At 40.5% G+C, this 24,166-nt stretch overlaps 1 protein-coding gene across 1 annotated transcript in view; it reads left to right on the top strand.

Moving 5' to 3' along the window:
- rxraa (retinoid X receptor, alpha a) overlaps positions 1-24,166 on the top strand; it is a 96,098-nt gene that overhangs the window by 58,491 nt on the left and 13,441 nt on the right. Inside the window, exons 4-6 of the mRNA XM_035668273.1 lie at positions 14,767-14,917; positions 17,505-17,684; positions 23,245-23,414. Coding sequence (XP_035524166.1) covers positions 14,767-14,917; positions 17,505-17,684; positions 23,245-23,414 — 501 coding nt within the window. The remainder of the gene's footprint in view (positions 1-14,766; positions 14,918-17,504; positions 17,685-23,244; positions 23,415-24,166) is intronic.

Raw genomic sequence — 24,166 nt, 5'->3', positions numbered from 1 at the left:
ATTGAAAAACCCTTCATGGGCCATGTTTCACTCATTTTGGAAAGAAGGCATGTACATTAGTTTGTGTAGTACGTGTTAGTTTGAAGTTAGCCGTCTGTGTTCATGTAGGTTTACTTGTCCAGTTTGGGGAAATTATATTATGTGCAAGGGAGTTTTATTCCAGGTTTCCTGAGTCCCTTATACTAACACACAAGATTAACCAACAACAATATTTATTTCTCCACTTGACATCTGATTGACATTGATGTCTGATATGTTTAAATTTCACCTAGTAAATCAATACAGTCCCTGAACATTAGTAGCTTCTGCTAGATGCCTAATATAAATGACATTTTAGAGTGTACATTTTTTAAAAGGACAGCTGAAAAATAATTAAATACGATGCCATAGTCGCATGATGGTTAGCTTAGCTTAGCGTAAAGATTGGGAGCAAGAGTAAACAGCTAGTCAGCCTATGTCCAAAGGTTAGAAAAAAAAACAAGGAATACAGCGATTGGTAAATTATGGGCTGTTACCAATACAACCAAAACCATTTCCCAAATGCTGAACCATTACCTGTATAATAACAAGAGAATTGGTGAAGCTATAATGCATTCAGGGCTGAGCTCCACTCATAGCCTCTACCATGGTTCCATGGGGTTTTACTGTGTATTCACTCTCAAATCCACACAGTTGCCCTAACCTAACCAGACAAACGGATGCGTATCATGTCTTACAAACTGTATTCACATGTCTCAGAAGTGCAAATTACAGTCGCTTGCACTCACACAGGCACACATATAATTTTCCTAAGCCAGGCCCCAGCAGACTGAGGCCCTGCTTTGACCTCATGCCACAGTTAATCAAGGCCTATTCAGCTGGGATTCAACAGAACTTCAGCTCTGTCACTCTTTCTTCTATATCTAAGGCACATTTGTCACTCTCTCCCGCCATATCTCGCTTTCCTTTCTATCCCTTCATTCTTCTTCTCCTCTGGCTGTCCTCTTTCCTCTTTTTTTTTCCCTTTCTTGTTTTTTTTTATTTCTTGTCTCTTTCACTCCATCTCCATTTCCTCTCTCTTCCTCTCTGTCTCTGTTGCTTTTGATCCATCAATAAGCCTCAGTTTCTTTAGTAAAAAAAAAACACACACACACACAATTAGGACATCAAAGCTTGCAGTGGCCCAGTTTCCGTCTCAAGCCCATATCTAAAATTGAAATTGTTTCCCCCCAAAATGCAGCGGCTGCCCTTTTTTGTGTTTGTTAATAATTGTGTTAAAGTGCGCCCGCAATGTGATGGTATTTGGAATGGGCTCTCCTCGCTATTGTTGGGCTTATCACAGAAGTGTCCCACATGTAATGGAGTTAACAGAGGATTAGGGGCAGTTTCAGAAAGCGGCCAGAATCTTTCATTGCTAGAAAGCCCCATTCCCCCTCCCCACCCTTCTCTCTCTGATTCTTCTACACTTTTTAATTCCAACACTTTCATCTGTGCTGCAGTTTCTGTCCCGGAGCGCCATACTTTGTATGCAGGTTGGATGTTTAGGTAGCAAAAGTTGTCCGTCTCAGTCTATCTCATTTGAATGAATCTATTTTTTACTTTTAAGCCTTGCTGCCTCTTGGCCAATCCTGCCATTTTTAACATCTGTATAAAGAGCAGTGTTGTTGTTGTGTTGCTGTTGGTGGTGGAAGTTTCCGTACTGTATGTACAGTAATTACAAGCATGTATCTAACTTGAGTTATAGGTCATGCCTGGTTTCTTTGCCTTTGGTCTTTAACAGTGCTGCATTGTTTTGAATCTGCTGAAACAGCTGGAACCTGGGTAAATGGCTCTAAAACATGACCACTGCAACCAGTCTTGCTTTGCAATTTGTGCTGTTCATATTTTATTCTTTGACTTAGCAAATGTAAATACACGGATGTGACTAATGTGTCACTGTTACTGGTAAATGGCAGTCCATTAACTGCAGTTAGGGCTGGGTATTCTAGTTCCGATACGATACTTGAATTTTGGCATCAATACCGAAACCTATTTGTGCAAACTGTTTTCATCGAGGGGTTACACCAGGGTTCAGTGTGGGGAAAAGTGCAGCACCCGCTTCAAGATGCCAGTGTGTGGTAAGCACATTTGAAAAACAGTATCCTTCACTCTTTGAAATCAGGTTGAGGGCATGAGAAACAGTTAATGTCCCTTATTCCCTTATGATTCTACATTGACCTTTAACCTCTGTAGTTTTTCACTAACAACTGAATTGTGTCTATAGCAGCAAGTATTGTAAACTGTAAAGTTATTTTTAAGAGTAACTTTGAGTAACGTTTGGCTTTGACTTTACTTTATCTGTAATCTTTCACTTTAAGCCTATTTAGCATATATAATGATGCAAATATTTAATAAGTGGTTTGTAACTAACTATAATGTGATTGTACACAGATATGAGGATAGTTTAAACCATTTATTAATGTGCAGTATTTGTAAACAACTCAACAATCAATTTTAAACAAACAGTTTTTTGTGTTTTAGCGTATTATCATGAATTATCTGTTTATACGCCCAGCCTCCACGTACAGGCACACACAGGAGTTACAGTTGCTGACATATACATTAATTAACACATACTGCTTACAGTTACATTATCGTCTGTTATAAGCCACTTATTAAATGTTTATGTACTGCTTAGAAATGCTAGATAGGGGGACTCAAACTGAAAAATGTTCTTGTTGAAAAACTTGTTTTTCTTACTCAATGTAAGGCATAAAAAAACATTATTGCTTTGGTTATTCTACCAACTTTTATTATTTCACATTTCAAATGGTACCCAGCTCTAAGTCTGACAGGTACTCATCTCAAAGGACTTGAGCCATTAACCGTGAACTTGTGCATAACTGAGGTCTGTAGAGGCTGCTGACTGTTGCTCAGTTAGGGTGGAGAGCGGCAGTTTGATGTGAGAGGTTAAAGATGGTGGCAGGGCCCTGTGGTCGTGAGGCGCGGCACTTCTTATGAGACGTGATCTGAGTCAGACGGCACATGCCACTTGCTCTTAACACTCGGCTGACTTGCTGTTTTCATGAGCACTTGACTGGAACGAGGTCACAGCTCAGCCTCTTCTTCACCCTCTACTTAACCACCCAGAGGCCAGTACAAGACCCCTGCCTATGTTAACCACACACACACCTAAACACATAGGCCTGCCACACCTGTGACCACATAAACTTTGCATTGCTGCAAGTTTTGTTCTTCCTAAAGATCTTCCGTGTACATATATAATCTTATGAAATACGGAAAGCAAATCATAGAAATGTGGTTGAAAAGTTGGTTAAAAAACGAAAAATCTTGGTGTCCTCATCACAAGAAGACCTTGTGTACCATACACTACAACTATCAGTGTCTTTGGTAAGCAAGAAACACAACTTTTAGATGCACGGAAACATAAAATCCAGGTGGAAATCTGATTAAACCACTCTGGTCCTTATTAGAACATATGTAGCTTTCAATAAAAATCTCTGAAAACCAAAAAACAATGAGCCTTAACAATCCTCTACATCAAAGACGTAAATGACAACATGATGAAAGCAGAAGACGGGATGAACAAAATTCCCATTCTTTCTGGAATCTTACATCCACCCAAAAGCCAAACCACATGTAAAGAGAGAGACAGTCCTTTATCATCAGCCAATTCTCACATCTCAAACAACACTTCTTCCCCTTGAGCTCTGTCTCGAACATCCAGACGCACTCGCAAACTGCGCTGTGGTTGTGTGTTTTTTTTCCAGCAAGAAACATTTTCGTTTCTCTCTCATTTGTCGCGTCTGTTCTGTACATCCCGGTTATCTGCTGTGTATACTGTTGAAGATCAGAAAAGCATCTCCATTGTTCTGAAGAGGGCCACACACACTGCCAGCAAACATATTTTGACACACAAAGACCTTGCCTGCAACGCAAAATGCACACTTTGTCTTTTGTTAAGCGGTTTTGCCGTTACATGGCTTGTCAACTCTTTTTTTCTTTTTGGCGAGACATCTCCCCGGGTATCTGGTCAGGGGCCAATGCCAGGCCACAGCCATGCCCATTAGGATCAGACCCATCGCTCGTCTCATCTGTGGTCTTGAACTCACCGACAATACAGACAATTTCTCGATCACACGCAGTACAACTCTGCAAGCAGCTGGAAGGGATTATACGCAGGGTTGGAACACATTTTACACTTGCAATGACAATGGCGAGAGTTGTCTGGCTGTTGGTTTTTGCGGGAAAAAAAGGGGTTCTTTATCATCGGACCACTGCTGCTTCGCATTTTCCATTTTGCAGCTCAGTGTGTACCCCTCTGGCTTCCATGCTCTCCCACTGAAACCTTCCTGAGAATCCTAAACCAACAACAGGCCTTCTGTGTTTCTCAATACGGCTTAAAAATACATATAAAGACTGAGTGTTTCTGGAGTCGAACACAAGAGAAACAGTAATGTGAAAAAGGTGTAAACGCTTTACAAGAAATGGAACACGTGCTTAATAAGTTATAAATGAGCGGTGGCGGTGATGTCATCCGCCGGTTTTGGGTACATCGTGTTCAGGCGAGGGTCGCTAGGAGACTGAAGCACAACACGCTCGGGAGAAGGAAAGAGAGAGAGGGCGAGAGGGAGCGTAGTGGACCTCAGCCCCTTCCTGTGTGGGAGTAATAAAGGTCCATTCCGCTGCTCTGGTCTTTGATGGACCTCGCTGTAGTCACTCTGCATGACATCATGGTTGCATTGCTCTAATGGCTGCACAAAGGGGCTGTGTGTAGGGTCCCGGGAGAACAGTTAAGGCTCTCTAACGTCAATCAACCCTCAAATGGATGGGGGGAAAGAATTTTTTTAGCCAAAGCTGTCTCCAGGTAGCAATTAGAAGCAGTTTTAGAGACCGCTTTCTTCCCCAGTGCTGGTAGTTCAAGGAAGTGTAACTAATGTGTAGAATTAATTTAGTTGTGCTTCACTAGAAGTTTAGTACACAGTTCTGTAGTTCTTAGTTTTTTGTAGAGAAAGCCTTGCATTAATTAGGGAGAGGGTTTTATTTCAAAGTTTTGCTGTTAAGTAAACTTTATTATATTGTAGTATGAAGTTTCCCATTTGCAATGTTCATTTGCTGTTGCTGCTGTTAACATAAAGTTCCTGCCTCTGTTTCGTGTTACTGTCGTTCCAGTTCCCATTCCTTCCCTGGAAAGCTTTTATTCTGAAACATGTACAGGAAGTGTTTTGTTAAAAGAAGATGAAAATCATGAAAGAGCAGAAAGTAGAGTAACTGTATAAGAACATAGCAGTTGTTCTTAAAAAAGAGAACTCGCAGCAGTAGAGTTGTTAGTTGTGTTAATGGACTTTGTGTGATATGTGAAGACTTTAACATGTAGCTGTCATGTTCCCAATGCTATTCATGTGGGACTGCTGCTTTTGTTCTAACAGACCATAGGCCATGATTTGTGAACTGACATTATGTAGTGTGATAGCAGTGGGGCCTGTGTGTGTGTTCTGACTTGTACTGGGGGCCACACAGGAGATGAGTCATTTTGGAGGTGGCATCTATAAGGGATAGAAACAGTAACATTAGGTTTAAGTTTCAGACATCAGTCTCCAAATGTAGGCTCTAGACTTTGTGGTTTAAATGCCTTGGGGGCACACATTTATTTTAAAGCTTCAAATAATCCCTTTAGGGCATTCAATTGCATCTGGTGGTGTGATCTTACAGCAACTCAACACTGTCTGTGGACTGACATGTACACTGTGGCATGTCTGCAAAGTGTAATGACACATACTGTATGTCTAATACTGCTAACATACCTGTAAAACCTGTAGCAGTGCACAGAACCTATGGGAGTTATTTTCTCTCAATACGGTTATAAAAAGAAACAAAAAAACACAAGCTCTGTAAAGACACGATAAATGAGGCAGACGTTGGTCAGACAGCCTTTTTGGAATATTAATTTTGACCCATTGGTTGGGGTTTGTCACATTATTTCCATTTAGATTTTTCATGTCATGCTAAAAGGTGGAAAACAGCCATAGCTGAGACCATTTCAAAAAGCTTCTATAGAAGAAAATTAATCACTTTTTGTTACTCGTAAAAGGTGCGCAGTCCTAAACACAAACAAAAAAAAATGTCACAAACAGAAATTGAAATGCATTTAACAGTGTACAGATATGGTATGACAAGAGGTGTTTCATCTTACAACATGATCACCTAATTGTAATGACTGGTACATGGTAAAAAACATTGCTGAACATGATGATGATCTGACTGCTGTTGTCAGATCATCAGCATTTTCCATACAAATTACACCTAAAAACTGATTATTAACATCAATTAAACAGTTTATCATCAAGCTATACTCTGCCAGAATAGGTTTTAATCAGCTCCCAATTTGTTCCCAGTTTGTTTGAAGAGCTAATCAATTACACACTGGATAACGCTAATGGTAACAATAATCAATAAACTATCAGGTTATTTGTTAGTAGCCAGACAAAGTAGCAGTGAAAGAGTGCATGTATAACATGCTAATGAACAAGTACAAACATTAGTCTATTATAAACTGGACAACATGCTGGCAGATAAATCGGTCCCTTATCAGCTGGATGGTGGACAAAGGAAATACTACTGAATTAAATACTTGTAGGATGTAATCAATCTAAATACTGCTAAATTCAATGGTGGTTGACACTGAAATAACATTTGAACTATACTGCTGCAATGGTTGCTGTTTGACCAAATAAATACCACTTTCCCTATACACATTTTCATGTAGCATACTAGAAGACACTTGGGAAAACCACGATGAATGACTTCATGATAATGGACATAAAACAAAGAGCCCTCCAGTGATTCATTCCATATTAACACATAATACTTGACCCATTAAGTGATATGTGAGACATCAGCTTTACAATTATTTGGTGGTGGACATACCATTGGACAGTGGAAACACTGGAATTCCCACAGGCTGATTTACAGTTGGAAAATGGAAACACTAATTGCTTATTTGACAAAGTAAATGGGTGCTCAGTTAATTGCTGGAGTACTTCCTAATAGAATATGGAAGCCCTCGTCAATTAATCATTGGATAAGAGACAGATGACGTATATAAACATGACGACACTCAGGCGTTACACAATTTTTAAACTGTTTTACTGTGTATATAAATAATATGTATAATATCATCACATGGCTGTTGTATATGCAACATATTCCACTCTGAACCACACAAACACATAAAAAAATAATGCACTCTGCTTCATGCAGTATTTATATTTATTTAAGTGCATGACTCATTGTGGATAATACCTTGATTAGAATGGTGGATCATGCGTGTGCAATCAAGTATACACATTGTTATCAAAAACAGCATTGTAAAAAGAAGATGATTATCAAACACAATATTGTGTGTAATAAGAAAATGTGTAACATGTACATTTGGTTCGGCCCAAGTAAAAAAACAAAAACAAAAAAACATTGTTGCCTTTTAGTTCTGGTTCAGTTCATATTTGCGCTTGCTTTAACAAACCCAGAGCTGTTTGACGTTTTGCAGACTGACGGTTCATCATTGATTGCACAGTGTTGGCGACTGTGAGGTCTCCATCATCACCATAGGTGTAAAAGCACCCTAAGACATTCATTTTAGGGATTATTTCTGAGAATAGCAAATGAAAGGAAGAGGAGGTTGTCACAGTTCAAACACTCTGGTTTGAGAGGAGAGTGCATCCAGGGTCGTAAGAGCTGCTGTGTCAGTGGTAGGCAGTTCAGTGTCCACAGGAGCAGCACTGTTCCCTGTAACAACAGCCCTTATGCTCATCCACTCACACACAAAGCCAAAAGGACACAGCTACACATACAGAGCAGACACACGCTCATACACACATGAAATCCAGAAACACATGCATGCTTGCACACACACACACACACACAGAAATAGAAAAAAATGCACATATGCACGCTGTGAGCCCACCCCCATGTGCACACACACTCCCAAGGATGCCAAAAACATTCACACACACACGCACAGATACTGCCACGCTGAGGTGAGGCAACAGCTGAAAGTCACTCTGCGTATTCCCACTTCAGTGCTGTAAGGCTCACTGCCTTTCATGCCACTGATAGTCTTAATATCCTTTTTTCACTGTAACAAAAGTTTCTGTCAAAACACGCACACACACAAGCGCCAGCAGTGCTTGTGATGATTCATTTTATCTGTTGTGGCACAGCATGGGGTGAGTGTTGGAAACCTCGGAGCTGTCTAGAATAATGTCGGCTTCTGCTAAATTCTAACCACTGGGAGAGAGTAGAGAGAGTGTTTTATGAGAGCTGAGTGACAATAGTCTTGGAGCTATTTCACAATCATGATTTATATGTTGTCATTAAATACTTTATTAATAGTTAACAAATAATTTATGTGTTCACTTACCGATCATTAGGGGGACATTCACATGCATAAATTTGGGTTGCCAGGTTGTGAGCCCATAAGTGAGGGATCCTTTCATTTCATAATATCTTCTGCCAGCGATATTGAATCCAGAAGGCAGCACTGCATCAAGACCAAACACAGTTTATTAATGGGCTTCATCATCAAAACAGTTGAAAGACAGACTGAATGGATTGTTGTAATCATAAATTAAACATAAAACAATAAATAATAATTTCCACTTTAAGTAAGTTATCAAGCCTGCAGTTATAAATGTGAGTTCACAACCTTTGGGGTTCTGAATTACCTGAACACCTGAAAAGATGTACTCATAGTTGACACAATGACTTACTATCACTATAAACATTTCCCCAAAAGTATATAACACCATTATATAACATTGACATTGAGGACAACAAAGAACGAAGTGTATTTAAAGGTCCAGTGTGTATGATTTAGTGGAATCTAGTGATGGAGTTTCAGTTTGCAGCACAACTGAACACTGCTGGTGCATCGGTATTTTACAGCCTGGGAAATGAGAACTGTGTGTAGGAGAAACTACAGTGGCTGTGAGACCTGTGAAAAATGCAAAAAGACTTTATCTAAACCAGTCCTTGGTTTGTCCCTTCTGGGCTAATGCAGAAACATGGTGGTTCCACATGCCATCCACCGTGGAAGGCAACCGTGGCGTATGTAGATAAAAACAACTAATTCTAAGGTAATGAAAACACGACTCCTGTATTCAGGTTATTATGCACTAATGAAAACATACCTATGAATATTATATTTCATTTTAGCCAATAGATCCTTAAATAGTTCTTATGGACTGTAATCCCATGTATTTGTATAGAGATGTGGCTGGTTAAAGGTTTCCTGGGGAGTCTTTACTTCGAGTATCGCCATGGTGCTGTTTTTGTATGAGTGGGTCCCTGCTGGGTTGATCTTGTGCCTGTGCCCAAGGACAAAAACCATGCATGCACGCACGCAGGCCACATTCCTGCCAGTGGTTTCACATTATTCCACTGATCTGCAGGTGGCAGTTACATGCCAAGATTTCCAGCGAAAACAAGGAAGCAAAAATCGGCTTTGGAAATGTTTGATGAAGAAGGAAATGCATTTGTTAGAACTCGAGGATATACCGTAATGTAAACTTTTGTTTGTTTACAAGAAAACTCCACAGGGCCCCTGTAAATCACATGTTAACACGTGTTATAGTGACTAAAATCTGTCGTTGTTTCTTGTTTCCTTGTCCTGAGAATGAATTTAAATTTACAGTGACTCGACGGACCTACAGACAATCCTTAAGTTCATCCCCAAATAACTGAACCGCAGTCTGAACTATTCCAAGTGCCGTGTGCGTGCTCACACCCATGTGTCTGTTGATTTGTGCTTGTTTGTGTACCACGTGTGTTCAAACAGGTGTCTTTCAAACTCGTAACCGCGCCGTAATTGATCCCAAAGGGTGCCTTACTGTGAATATACCCTGAGGGCCACAGAAGAGCGGACCCATTAACAACACCCCCTCCGTGTGCAACCCGATCCCCCATCTCTTGCTAGATACGTGTCCAGATAAGACTCACACGCTCACACGCTCAGGGATGAGAAGAAAGTTCTTACTCATTCTTCCCATACTTTGCGGGAGTGCTGAGATAAGTTTGCTTTTAGGAGGAAGTGATTGTCACGAGGTGTCAGAGGTGAAAGGTGACACATTTTTAGGGTTATCATTAGGTTACATAATGACCTGGTCCCTGTCCTCGCCGCTCAGGAGGCAGATGGTTAGGTGTTGTCTCCTGTCAACACAATATTTGTATCCTGTCCAATCACACCTCCTTCTAGCTTTTGGACATTTTTAATTTCTTGCCTTGAGGCAAAAGTGAATTAAAGTTACAAAAATGCATCATGGTTCTGTGAGCGATACAGTTTTGGCGAATGCGATCTACAGCCATAGATTGTAAAGTAGAGTCTATGTCTGGCCATGTTTTGCCGCCACATAATGGAAAACCTCATGGAGGAATTCTGTAAGGGCGTTTTGAAAGAGTACTGTGAAGATAACTTTCTCTGTGTTAGAAAAGGTGCCCTTGAACTGGAAAGCAACTGAAGTTCCACATGAGGGTTCTGCATTGAGGAGTGGTGCGCTAGGATTTGATGTCTCCTTTTGAAGTGTCTTTATGAGCAAAGTCTGTGCTCTGACTCGCTGAATCGAGCTAAGCCCGTCTTAAGCAGGGGCCTCCACTGTCTCTGCTATTCTTTCCTTTTCTCCTCCATTCACTCCGGGGACGACTCCTGTCTTTTTATTTCACCACCATGTGTGTTGTCATAGAATACTAATAGTTTACAGGACCTGTTCTGTTGCCAAGATGATTCTTTCTACAAAAGTAGATTAGGGTTGAGTAAGACACCGAAGACGAGCCAATTCACAGTAATATTTTATAAGGTTTTTGTGAGATGTCATTTGTCATTTTTTTAATTGATGCCCAGATTGGCCAATCAGCAAATATATATAGTTTACAATTTATTTAATTGGTTCATTGATTTCTGTTATTGTTAGTTTAATATATTTGGGTTTTAGACTATGCTGCAGGCAAAGAAAGTCATTTGAAGATGTGGCTCTGAGAACTTGTGATGGTTTTTGCATTTTTTGAGACTTTCTGCACTAAAAGATTGATGGGGAAAAGTATGGATTTATTCATCTCTATGGAAAATAATCATTAGTTGCAGCTCTAGCTTACAGATAATATGTGGTTTATTGTACTGTGTTCTTATGTAACTAAAACACCACACCTTTTAGGCTGATGCATATAATGATTCATACGTTTATATTTTTCACAATATATTCATATACCTCCTTTGAAAACTTCATCAACATCAATTTGATAGGATTGTATGGCATAGAAACAACCAGGTTTATTTTACAGCAGTAAATAGTTAGCTACTTACCTGCTAGCTTGCAGCTATCATGTCTTGCTGTGCTAAAAAGCAATTACTTCATTGTTGCTTTATTGTACTGTGTTTTTATGAAACACCACTTCTTTCTTAAGTGTAGTGGTCCACTACTTTTTACTCTCAGCTCTTCAAGGGTCACAGCCCTTTGAGGAACTATTATTCCATCACCTTTACATGTTTGAATGTTGCAGCATTATGCTGAAGCCAGTGGGTGGCACAGGACATAATCACATATATCAATTCTGTGCAGAATCTGACACCCACAAGCAGACAGAGACCCCCTCTGTACTGGATGTACCAATCGAATGTCCTCCACACAACATGTTATGTAACACCTGCAGCACATGAAACGGTGTTATTCAGCTGGTGCATTTCAGGCACTCGTGTTGTACATTGTACTGCAGGGAATCTTATGTCCTACATTTCCAGTCCTTGATGTTAAATGCCCTCATTTGTTTCTCTCCCTCAGTGTGTAAAACTTTGAAGCCCAAAAAAATAGACACAGCACAGTATGTAAGGAGAGGATTGTCAAGGGGTTTCCCAAGACTATTCGGCCGTACACACAGCTGGCATACCTCCCTGTGAAGGGTCACATGTATGTGTTGTAGAGGAGGGCGCATGTATTCTATTTCCAGAACTAGTCCTGAGCCACTTTAATCCCCCCGCCTTGCCTCCATTGCCATGGGCAGAAGAGAAAGAAAGGCCCCCCAGCCTGCCCACCCCACGGCGGGGAGCAATGTTGCTGAGATTGAGTTGCATGTTTACTGAAAATAGATTGTGAGTAGAAGAGTCTTTTCTGTCAGACAGACAGAGGGTTTGATAGAGACGATATCAGCAAAGGAGACAGCTCTGTTAGTGCTGCGCTTCAGGGGAAAAGACTAGACTCAGGCATTCAACTGAGGTAAGACCTCATGTTGCGTGTGTGTGTTTGCATGTGGGTGAATGTACAGAGATGTGGTTGTGTGCACATGCCACCACAGCTGGTTGCAAACAAATGATGTAGCTGTGCTGGTGCCTTTGTGTCTTGGAGTTGCTCTCAAAAATCATCTTATCCTAAGAAAGGCTTTCTCAGCACCATCCAGTATATTGCCAACATAAAGTTTACAGTAATAACTGTTCATGTGGTCTAATGTGTTTGCCATTTAAAATGCAAGTATTTGCATTGATCATTTAAACGACACATTTAGTATCACTTATGCAACTATGCCCACTTGGTGGATAATCTGCAAAACATAATGTATAAAATACCACAAGAAAAGCTCTGCAGGATAATAACCTAAAAATAATCCTAATATTTCTTTCCCCAAAGCTTAAGCTGTGTGTGTGTGTGTTGCATTTAGTGTGTGTTTGTGTAAACAGGGTGTGAAGAGCAGGCCAGGGGCGGGTGTCGGGATGTGAATTTAACGTTTTCATGAGGCGGAGGGCTTTAACCTTTTCAACCCACTGAACCCACAAGTGGATCCATCATTCAAACGCAGCCAAACCGTCAAAGCCACATAAACTTTATATTTGATACTCTAGTCAGGTTCCCAAGTCAAGTTCCCATGACACCACATGTCATCCTGAATTATTTGGAAATGTGTGTATAAAATGATGCAGAAGACATCTAGAATTTTCTATTTGATGTGATGGTAAAGCACCATGGTTTGGCATATTTCACCCAATGCAAGCATGCAGTAGCTTCAAGCGAAACTGCACTGTATATGGAATTGCTGACATTTTTCTAACTTTGAAGCTATTAAAGTGGAATCAAGTATTCGAGTGTAAGGTGAACTTAGATGCTGGGAGCCACAGCAGCTGGATGTGTACTTCTTCTATTTGTGCGTGACTGTATGTTCATGTACTGCATATAAATGCATTTGTGCGTGTATCAAAGCAGATTTCCTATTATCCTTATGGCATCAGAATAGATGTTGAAGGGTAAAAATGCCATACAGTACATAACAGTGCACCGATTTTAAGTCAGCCTATGAAAACATTGGCATATATGTCTCTGTGTCATGTCTACAAGGCATTAGACAATAGATGCTATTGAGTTGCATTATGGGAAGTGTAGGATGATCCAGTGTTGGTGGAAGCCTGGCCCATGCAAGGGACCAAATGTGGGGATGTGTCTGCCTCTGCTGCATTAATGTTATCCTGTGCTCTGTGGCTGTTTGGTTTATATTCTGTGTGTCTGGGTTAGGGTTAGGGCACTGTTTGCTGTGGTGTTTTACATCTCTATGTTCTTGCAGTGTGTAGCTGTTGTGTCAGATCACTTTAAACACAGCTGAGGGCGACAGTCTCTCCTAGACTATCGTGTACGTCTTGCCATTATAAAAACAATATGGTTCCTCTGTCTTGCCCGATTCCTGCAGACAGAAGCAAGAGTTTGTCTGCCAAATTATGAATTTAGAGCCAAGACATGTCTGTGCTATCAGACATGTCTCATATGTGGTAACTTAATGAAAACATAGCTGGCTATGTGAGCCCATGTGACTTCTCTGCCAACTCCGTTCTGTCTCACATCCCTCAGTTGTTGGTGTGTTTGTCGGGGATGAATATATTCCCCTTCTTACCCCTCTGTAATGTAATTTTTAGCATCAGCCTAGACTGCTGCTTTTACTTTTCCATGTTTTTCTCGAGATGGTGCTAACGGTTAGCTAGCTTGTGTTCCATCGAGGACATTTTAATGTTTCAGGATAATTTATATCCGGCCCCCTAACGTTTATCTCCTCTGGAAGCAGCATGGCGCTAGTTATAATAATTAGTCTCCCTTTGCTCTCCACTTTTAGCATGAAGCCAGAGGAGCTCATTTTTGAGATTAATATTTTCAAAGCTCTTTTTTAGTGAGGGAGGGAGGTAGCAACTGAGTCAGACTTCAGGCTGCAGTTGCACTGCTGCTAAAACAAATGCCGTCTCTTTATTCCGCTGTACTGTTAAATTTTGCAGTGGAGTTGTGCTAGTGCTGAACATTTGGGAGCCAGCGGGGCTTGTTGAGAGCATGAATAAAAGAGTTCTTGGGGTGGAGTGGTGCAGGATCCTGCTGTGCCAGATTTAGATCTGAAACAGGAGGGAGGAGAGAAAGAGAGAGGGAGCAATGGGAGAGGGCAAAAAGAGCCGCTGCTGTTGAGACTGTAGATCTGTATTGAGTATCAGAAGTCATAACATCCTTTTCACTTTCGGCATTTAGCAAATTGTTCAGGACACTCTGCACAACACAATCTCACTCAGATTTACTTCTCCTGTTTGCATGTGTAACCAAACCTTCTCTCTCCTTAGCAGTCCTGTCCCTCGTTCAACAGTTAATGTCATCGGCTAACTAGGCCGCATCAGCTAAGCTATGTGACGGGTCTGTGTAATGGGGTGTATGATGTCACCTGTTTTGAGTTCAGGGGGGCTGCTTTGTGACCAGTCCGCGTGTGTGTTTGTGTGTGTTGATGTTCCAGCTGAACTCTCCGATGAACTCGGTCAGCAGCACGGAGGACATTAAGCCCCCGCTGGGTCTCAACGGCGTGATGAAGGTGCCCGCCCAGCCCTCAGGCACGGCCCTGTCGCTCACAAAACACATCTGCGCCATTTGTGGTGACCGCTCCTCAGGTGAGTGACTGTGATGAATACCCACATACAATGACACGTATGTACTGTCTGCACAGGAAGCATGGGGCAATAAACAATACTCAAGTTATAATTGAATTTAATTATTTAAGCTGAAGTGATGTGACGTTACTAGATAATTTTTTGAAACGGTTAAGTAAGTGTTTGAACCTGCTTGCCTTTTTCAACTGTTTGTGCTGTTAAAGCTTCATGCAATTTTTTATTTTGTACAGATGAGTCACAAAAAAATAATAAAGCAGAATTTTCTGTGACTCATCTGTACAAAAGGACCCATGATGTCAAAGTTGGTAATTCTCATAAACACATTAAATTATAAATATGGAATGACTAAGCTTAAATTGATTGGCGATGACTATTTGAAAGTGCGCATGAGTCAAAGCCTAACCAAGAAGTACAGGGAATGTTATGTATAATTTAGGGAAGAATTGTGTGGAAAGGTATAAAAATAATTTTTCAGCAGCTGGGATTACACAAGACTCCATTATTATCACATAAAAAGACATTGGGACTACCCAGCATCTTACTAAAGCTGGCATTCTGACCACAATGAGAAACCTCCAAAGAAGATCCAAAGATGAACTTTGGTTAGAGAACAGCCCCATGGACCGCTCTGGCAGAACTACATACTGCAGCTTCTTTCAGGCAGAGATCTTCCTGGAAGGACAACAGTCAGTGGAATTCTTCACAAATCTGGGCTAAATGGCATCAAGGCCAGAAAGAAGCCACTCCTGAGAAAATGCATATGAGGGCAGCACCATAAAGGCACATGAAAGAAACTGAAATCATGAGGCAAAAGATTGCACGGTCTGATGAAACCAAAGCCCAGTTCAGCTTAGGCTCAAATAAAGAAGCGCTCTGTCTGAGGGAAACCAGGCACAACTCATCACTCATCACATAGCGTCCCTACCATGAAGCTTGGTGACACCACCATCGTCATGGTGTGGGTGAGCGTCTTTTTTTTTTTTTGCCTTGAGGACTGCTCATAGAAAAGACTGGAGGAAAATACAGGCAGATGTTGAGAGAAGCGTTGTTTCAGAACACAGTTTGACAGTGAGTCTTGGTACAGAACAGTGCAAGTACGAATACTCCCACATCTCTACTGGAACTCCTTCAGATGTGGCTGTAGAGATACATTCTGCAGTACGTAATGGTTCTTCATGATACATGATAACACAGTCATGTGTCAGTATTTCTGAAGAATGAGAACTATATAAATTACAAAACAATTACATTTTAAACCCTCTTGAAGTTCAGTTCACATTTCAGCCACTTTCATGCCCAGAGGAGCTGTATGAGTGATGCAAATGGTTAAAAATCAGCCAGATATCACTTGCAATGTCCCACTAGTGTGTGAAAAAGGAGTCACTACATCAGCAACAGCAAACACTACTTTCCTGTTGACAGGGCTATACATGGCTGCATATGTTGTTATTTATATGTCTATTGTTACATCGTTGTCTGCCACATACCTGACTTGAAACTAGGTGAAATGTCTACTTTTCCTGTCTCAAGTGAGTCATTTTTGTGTACGCCTGCTCATTTGTGTAACCAAAGTTCAGACTTGTAGAAAATACCGGCGGTTATTCTTTCTTGGCCACACATGCTCACTCTTAGCTTCTCTTAATCATCGGCTCTGGTCAAGAGCTAGCTTTACAACTTTAACCACAAAAACATTTAACCCATGGCTAACTGTTAGCCCAAGGCTAATGACATAAACAGCAGCCCTCTTTGCAAAGCCGTTGAACTCACAGTCTTCACAGTCAACAAATAACGCTGTGTTTCAATGGTTTTCTGGGGATAACCATGAAAAATGTTCAGCCCCAGGATTAAGCTGGATATCTAATTTATTGTTCAGTTTTAGCATCATCCTGCGTCATCGGTGTTATGTAGACCCAAGGGGGAAAATCAAAACAATGTTTAATAGCATGCTTCATTTAACTGTGCTCAGAGGCTTTATTTATCTTCTCTGGTGGTCTGACTAGCAAAGAGCTAACAAAGAAACAGTTTGAGTAACACTGGAGAATGCAAATGGCCTTCATCTGTCATAAATAAAAAAGAGCCGTTAGGAACAGAGATGTGAGAACAGTACCGTAGCGCAAATCCATGAGGCCCCCCTGCAGCTTACCTTCAGTAGGCCCCTCTTTTCTTACCCAGCCACCTCGGCATAACCCCCAAACACATAGTCTGTTCACTTTAACAGGTCTTTGATTCGTCAGTTGCTCTTTTGCTACCTAAGAAGCTGGTTCCTGTATGCTGTTTTTGTGGTTGCATGTCATATCAGAAAGATTTCTGTTCTCTGGTCTCTTAGAAAACCCTGCTAATAAAGCTGCAGTGCACGCCACGGTTATGTTACTGTTCAGTTGGTCACTAGGTTGCAGAAGTACTCTACAGAATAATTGACAAGATAAGTAACTGACAGCAACTAATGTGTATGTCAATATAAGGCTGCCACGCTGTCACTTAACTGACAACCTAATGGGTCAATTAGACAGTAAGACATGGGAACTTTAGGAAGATTTTATACTCTATACACATTGGAAAAACCATCTATGTCTGTCTCTCCCCTCAGGTAAACACTATGGGGTATACAGCTGTGAGGGCTGCAAAGGTTTCTTCAAAAGGACGGTGCGCAAAGACCTGACGTACACCTGTCGTGACAACAAGGACTGTGTCATTGATAAGCGCCAGAGGAACCGCTGCCAGTACTGCCGCTACCAGAAGTGTTTAGCCATGGGCATGAAGAGAGAAGGTACAGCACATACCGTTGAGGATAAAGTCCCACTTACCCATTCCCTCAAGTCTGTTCTAATCCAACCAAACACACATTTACACACAGATAAGTGCCATATTTTTGGAAAGGAAGAAGCAATGCAGTGCATATGATGAATATATTTGCTATTTTTGTGACCAGAAACGCACAGAATACTTTCCCCCGCTACGCACTGACCATTTTATAAATTACAGCGGCATCTAGAATGACTTAATTTAACAGTACACAACAAACTAATCAGATTTTGGTGTGTTCTCAAACTGCTGTTAAATGTGACACTCTGAGAAGATACCAGTATACTCACTGTGACTACAGGTTCATTCATTTATTGGCATCTGCACCAGATACAAAAGCTTGCATGATACAGTTGGAAGTACACACAACTTCTAATTTTAAACATTTTCATGAGTTTAATAATCAAAGAGCAAAATACGGCGTTTCCTTTTGTCCGTAAATTCACCACTTTGTCTTTTCAGAAAAATAAAATAAGATTTGGTTTGATTTTAAGTGGAGAGTTGCAAAGGGCAAATGTATTGCACCTGAGACATTTATTAAGTTTTGAAGATGTCCCTGCCTCAAGTCATTGTTACAGTAGCACTTGCAGGTATGATTATGCTCTGCTACATTGTGCTGTGCATTGCAGCCATATGCTCTACTGGAAAAACATTTGGGGAAATTATGCATTCGGCTCTTGCAGTATTGCTGGATGTGGAAACGGAGTGAGGGTTTGTGAGAACAGGCAGTCCTCAGGGAGTTGACTGATGTAGACTGGAGAAATAAAAACAACAATGGAGCTATGCGAACTTCTGCCTCCTTTGCATCCTCTGGATGTAACCGTTGGTGCTCTTGTGCTCCTAATTTTTTGTATAAACTTGGGAGTTGTGTGGGACAGCCTATCTAGTTATTGGGACCGACTTGTTTTCACAAACAAAGATTTGTTTGTGTGCTTATTTTGCAAGATACTCAATGCACAAAATTTAATCAAAGTACTCAAATTGGATAATAGCTTGTAATTGCACGGCACGGTGAAAACGTGCACCACATTCCTCAAATTAGAGGCTCCTGATGGAATGCACATACTGCTGCTGCCCTTTTCAAATGGATACAGAGATTTAATCAGTCTCATAATGAGGCCCCAGATATAGAACATATAGTTGTGGAGGACAGACCATTAATCAAACTTTCACTTTAAAATAATGTTGTCAGTGTCCATGTGATTTTGGTTGAAGAATTTAATTCAAACATAAACAGGCACCTATTATATACTATACATAACAAGGTTTTATATACTTTTTTACAGGCTGTAAAACACAGCCGTGAAATGAACAAGGAACACAACTGACATTCAGGCTTATTGTTATTTATTGATGATACTTTGGATAGCTTCCTGACAACAAACATGTCACGTTTAGCGATCTACTTCAGTGTTTAAAGTTTTAGGAGTCAGAACATATCATCCCTCTGTGGACACAAAGGGCTTCATTTTTCCATTAAAGGATTTATTCAAGATACACCAACAAAACATTCCTGCAAACCACTTTTCCTCCAACACAGAAAACTTATCTCAGTAGAGACTGGAGATTATAGAAATATCCACTGTAACATTTACATGGTTAAGGTATGACTACCATGAATGTCATACTGAAGTCTGTCTGAGCTACAAGCCCTACTACTTTTAGCTTCCACAGTGGCACTGCTTCTGAACTTACATATGCAACTTACAGGCAGAGTCACTTGGCTAGAAACAAACTTTTTCAAATTCAAATTTTGTGTTGATGGAAGACTGTTGACTTGTGAAGTTCATCCATTAATTAGTCGGAGAACACCAGTGGAGGACAGGATTAGTTTATGTTTCGATATGATTAAATTAGCTTGTTCTAGCTTGCCATTTAACTGTAATGAATGTCATTGAAACATTAATTTATTTAATTTAATGACTGAATGATGAATATATAAAATAAGATAGTGTTACCTTTAGAACCTTTTGCGACCGTGTTGATCTTAAGCTAGCACTAACTAGAGTTGTTCAGTACATGAAACTGGTGAGTGGAAGCACTGTTGTCAGCTCAAACGTTATTACTTCCTGGTTAAAAGTGTACAGAAAGATACAGACGACTACATTGCAAAATGTGGCGTCTGAGCTATTATTATAAACAGTGCTTGTATAGACCATGTTTTGTGCTGAACTGAACCTAACAGAACGAACCAGCAACCGACTGAACTGAAGACAGGATCGGTCTGAATGCCGTTGCTTTATAGCAGAGCGATGCATTTGCCTACTAACTGAGGTGCATTTGAACAGTGATGGGTTAGGAAAAAGGTGAATGAAGTAGGGATGACAAAGTGAAGACATTTTCATGTCCGTTAATAACAACATAACTCTTGACAACACTGGTGTTGGCGATTAGACCGGACATTTGACAAGATGCTTCACTCATTCATCAACATCAATAAAAGCTTCCCAACTAGAGTAGTTTATTCATATAATTATAGCAACTTGAATTATTGAATTATTATTATTAGCAAATTAGAGTGACTGTGACTTGTAAACATGAAATTGACAAACACTAACTGTAATTTGGTGTGGTACAGTACTTTGAGGACCGATTACAGAGCCAGTAGGGAAAGCTTGGGTTGCCTGAGGGGGGAAAAAACAGGCAGTCAGGTGTGAATTTTAACACTCCATAAGGGTGTTAAAAAATATTAGCACTCTCAACAGTGCTGTTAAGCACTCTTTCACACATTGAACAAATCAATCACTGCCTCTCAACATTATGGTCACCACGGTTACGGAATACAGATATGGAGTACATAGATTATACAGAGTGATGTAGTACAGCCAGGGGAGCTGAAAAGCAAAGTCGGTAGCAGGTGTTAACCAGGTGTGCATGCTCAGGTGGATGTGTGTTGGATGTAGCTTCATTGTTTAAAGCTAAGTGAACAAGAAGAATATGTGTTTTTTGGATAAATGCATTTTGGAGGCTATTCTATCCAAGGCCAATTTGTCTTGACCTTTACTTGGCCTCCCCTCCTTCTTGCTTTTATTTATATCATTGTTGGGCTCTTTACTCCTTTCAAGGATATTATCATTTACTGCCTCACTCACAGTGCTGCCTAAGCCTCCCCCTACACCCTGAGGGCTGTGGTTAGAGAACAAGGCAGCAGTAGCCCAAAAGGCTAAGCGAATCCACAGAAAAACAGGATTAAATGAATTTATGCTCTCCCAGTCAGGAGAGGAGAGGAGAAGGGGGTTTGGGGGGGGGGGGGAGAGAGAGAATAAAGCTAACATGATTTCAGCCCTCCTCACCTCTCCCTGACTCCAACACAAGTATTCTACCCTTGGGCTGACCTCCACCGCCAGACAGCAGTTCCTCTAAAATGGGGCCCCTTTCCCTCTCTTCCTCTAACAACCCCTGCTTCCCTTTCCCCCCCAACAAGACCACGGCCTCTCTGATTCAGGACTTGGAATAGAAACCAGAGTAGGGGAAACGTAAGAAGACAGATCATCCTGCAGACCTAGTGTGTGTGATATGTGTGTGTCAGGGCAGTTCTCCAGGTGTGTATGTTAGCTTGCACGCTGACATTGAATCTCCAAAAACCCTTTATCATTCAACACATTATGGCCCAAACTTTTTTATTAATCCATGTTTAGAGGACAAACTTATAAAAAGCCGCAGTACTTTTTTCTGTGGTGTCTTGAATTAAGTAAATTATAGCCTTTTGAAAAGACAAAGCACACACACATACATCTTTTCCATCCTCACTTGAGGGTGGAGGTGCGGTTTCTCTTGCCTCGGCCACAGTGAGTCTCGGTGTCTGCTCAGCACACAAACCATTTCCTGTGTCTCCTCGTCCAGCCAATCAGATGACAGAACCAACATGGTTTTGCTTCAAGCTATTTTTTTTTTACCCGACATGGGGAAAAAAAATGTATGAGACAAAGTCTTCATTGATTTGTGTTCAGGGTTTTTTATTTAAGCTCTTCTGGTGTCCACGCACGGCGTGAAGAAGGAGTGACAGGCAATACATTATTTATGTGTCTATAAATGATTTGTGTATAAAAGGAGCCGGCTGTTTGTCATTGAGCGCTGCATGAAAAACACATCTCTTTGATAAGGAAGCTGAAAGTCCTTGAACATTTCCACGCTACTGCGTTGTGCATAATGTAGGTCTAAGGTCCTAAATAAATTCCATCCGCACTGCTGAAGCAATTATTGATGATTGAACTCTCTTGGATATGTTTACTGGCATAATACATACAGGGTCATGCACTATTCACTGGCTTACCGAGACACACTGACTGAAGCAGGCACTTACATATGCAGATACTCGACATGGGTAAGCAAACACACGCTCGAGCATGCACACACACATTGTATGTTCAAGTGTGTGTAGTTATAAATAGGGGCCAACTATGTATTCAGTTATCTACTGATGTGTACCAGACTATGAACCTTAATTTGTTTTCTCATAACAAATGAGAACTCAAACATTTAATCAAAGGGAAGATTCAGTGTTGGAAGCTGTTCTATCTAATTCTATAACTGTGTTGCCAATCAAAAAAAGACGTCTGTCTTACCAAAAGTCATTTCATCTCTGATTCATCCAGAATCATTTATTTTTCTTCAGAGCAGAAAAAATAATCTACCAGCGTAGTTCCCAGTGTAGTTCCCCTTGTTAGAGAACTTTTCCAGATGTGAGTCATGTTCAGTATCTCGAATAAGACTTGGGTAAGGCAGATTGTTGCACTAGAAACAAGAACACTTGATTATAGAAAAAAAAGTCTGGATTAATCTCACCTCATTGGTAGATTGCCATGTTTTTTGTATTTTTACAAAAAATAGACAGCGACTTGCTAAAAACAGGATTTTAACCCCAATTGCAGTGTCTGAAAATTCTTACTAAACTGCAAGTTAGTTTAAACCGGTTTGCAGAGTTAAAACTGCGTTAAAAAATGTTTGGCCACTAGGGGATAGATGTGGAAAACAAGCTCAAAAACACAAAGCCCTGATATATCACATTACAAATTTGTAATCAGTTACCTACTTATGTCAGTAGGCACAGAACAATATTAACATTAATTTTCAGTTGTCTGACTCTAACTTTTTTTTTTAGCTCTTGTTTGGTCTCTAACAATGCTAGAGAAAAATATCTCTTTAGCTGCTCTCCTCATCAGCTAGTAGCTGACTTTGTCTGCAATTTGGTTCTGGGCTTGTAGAGCACTATCGATCTACCATATCTTTGCTGAAAACAGCCACAGTAATTGTGTTGTAAAACCAAAACAATTAGCCAAAAGAGGCTAAATAAAACAAATAAATAATGATTCTCTGTGAGTTTGTCACTATGAGTAACAGTCCTTTAAATAATTGTCAACATAAAAAGCATTAATTAATGCACCTTTAACATTTTATAAAACCATGTAGGCTTGCAATCCTGAATCTTTCTTTGAGCTTACATGTGCTCCTAAACACATGTTGACATTGTAAAAAACAAAACAAAAAACAGCAGTAGTGACCGGAACCAGTTTTGTTACATGCAGCCGTTCAGGAGGAGCGCCAACGAGCCAAGGACAGAAATGAGAACGAGGTGGAGTCCACCAGCTGCGCCAACGAGGACATGCCCGTGGAGAAGATCCTGGAGGCCGAGCAGGCGGTGGAACCCAAAACCGAGACCTACATTGAGACCAACCTTGGTGTGCCATCTAACTCGGTGAGTTGGTATTTTTATACGTGCTTTGGCAAACACTCACATACTGTGTCATCACTTTGTGTACATGTCCATGACTATATGTGGCGCACAAATACACACACATACTCACAGTGGGTGATTTCTTTAGTTCGAGGACCGTGTTTTCTCTCGTAGTTGCTCATGCATTTTTTTGGGTATTGCATTTAACTGAATGGTTGTTAGTTTCCATTCTCACCCATTATAAACTCAACCTGACTACAAATTAACAATGAAAATGGATGATCATTTGAACACAGCTTCTCTTTTTGACTGTGGCCATTGTGTAGGCACAATAAAACACTGTGTGCTGATTGAGAAAATAATCGACTTACGTTTATCACACATGCCTGCTATTTTCAGATATCAGAACACCTCGTTGTGTATTATTGCTGGCCTGGTAGAAAGGATATTTATGGGGGGTTAGAGGTAAAAAAAACAACAAACGATGAAGTGAAATGCGTAGTTTATAGTACAAGACACGCCCTAGTCTGTTTCTCTCTTCTACAATTTTTTCATATATGTGAGACTTTGTCCAGTTGTTTATATGTTAAAGCCATGTATTTCTAATCAATTACATTTAATTACCCACATGTTATAAGTAGTCTTAAAGTGTGTCTATATCCAGTATACACTACACTGTAGTATAGTGTTTTTGTAGTCAGTATGGAAGAACTTAATGCATTATCTTCTGCTAATATGTAATGATAGGCCTATAAGACACTGAAACTGTAACT

This window comes from Morone saxatilis, unplaced genomic scaffold, assembly GCF_004916995.1.
Source record: "Morone saxatilis isolate NCDOM2014 unplaced genomic scaffold, NCSU_SB_2.0 Contig21, whole genome shotgun sequence".
In the NCBI taxonomy this organism is placed as follows: domain Eukaryota; kingdom Metazoa; phylum Chordata; class Actinopteri; family Moronidae; genus Morone; species Morone saxatilis.
The sequence above is the reverse complement of the archived record's forward strand: the minus strand, read 5'-3'. Positions and strand labels throughout refer to the sequence as shown.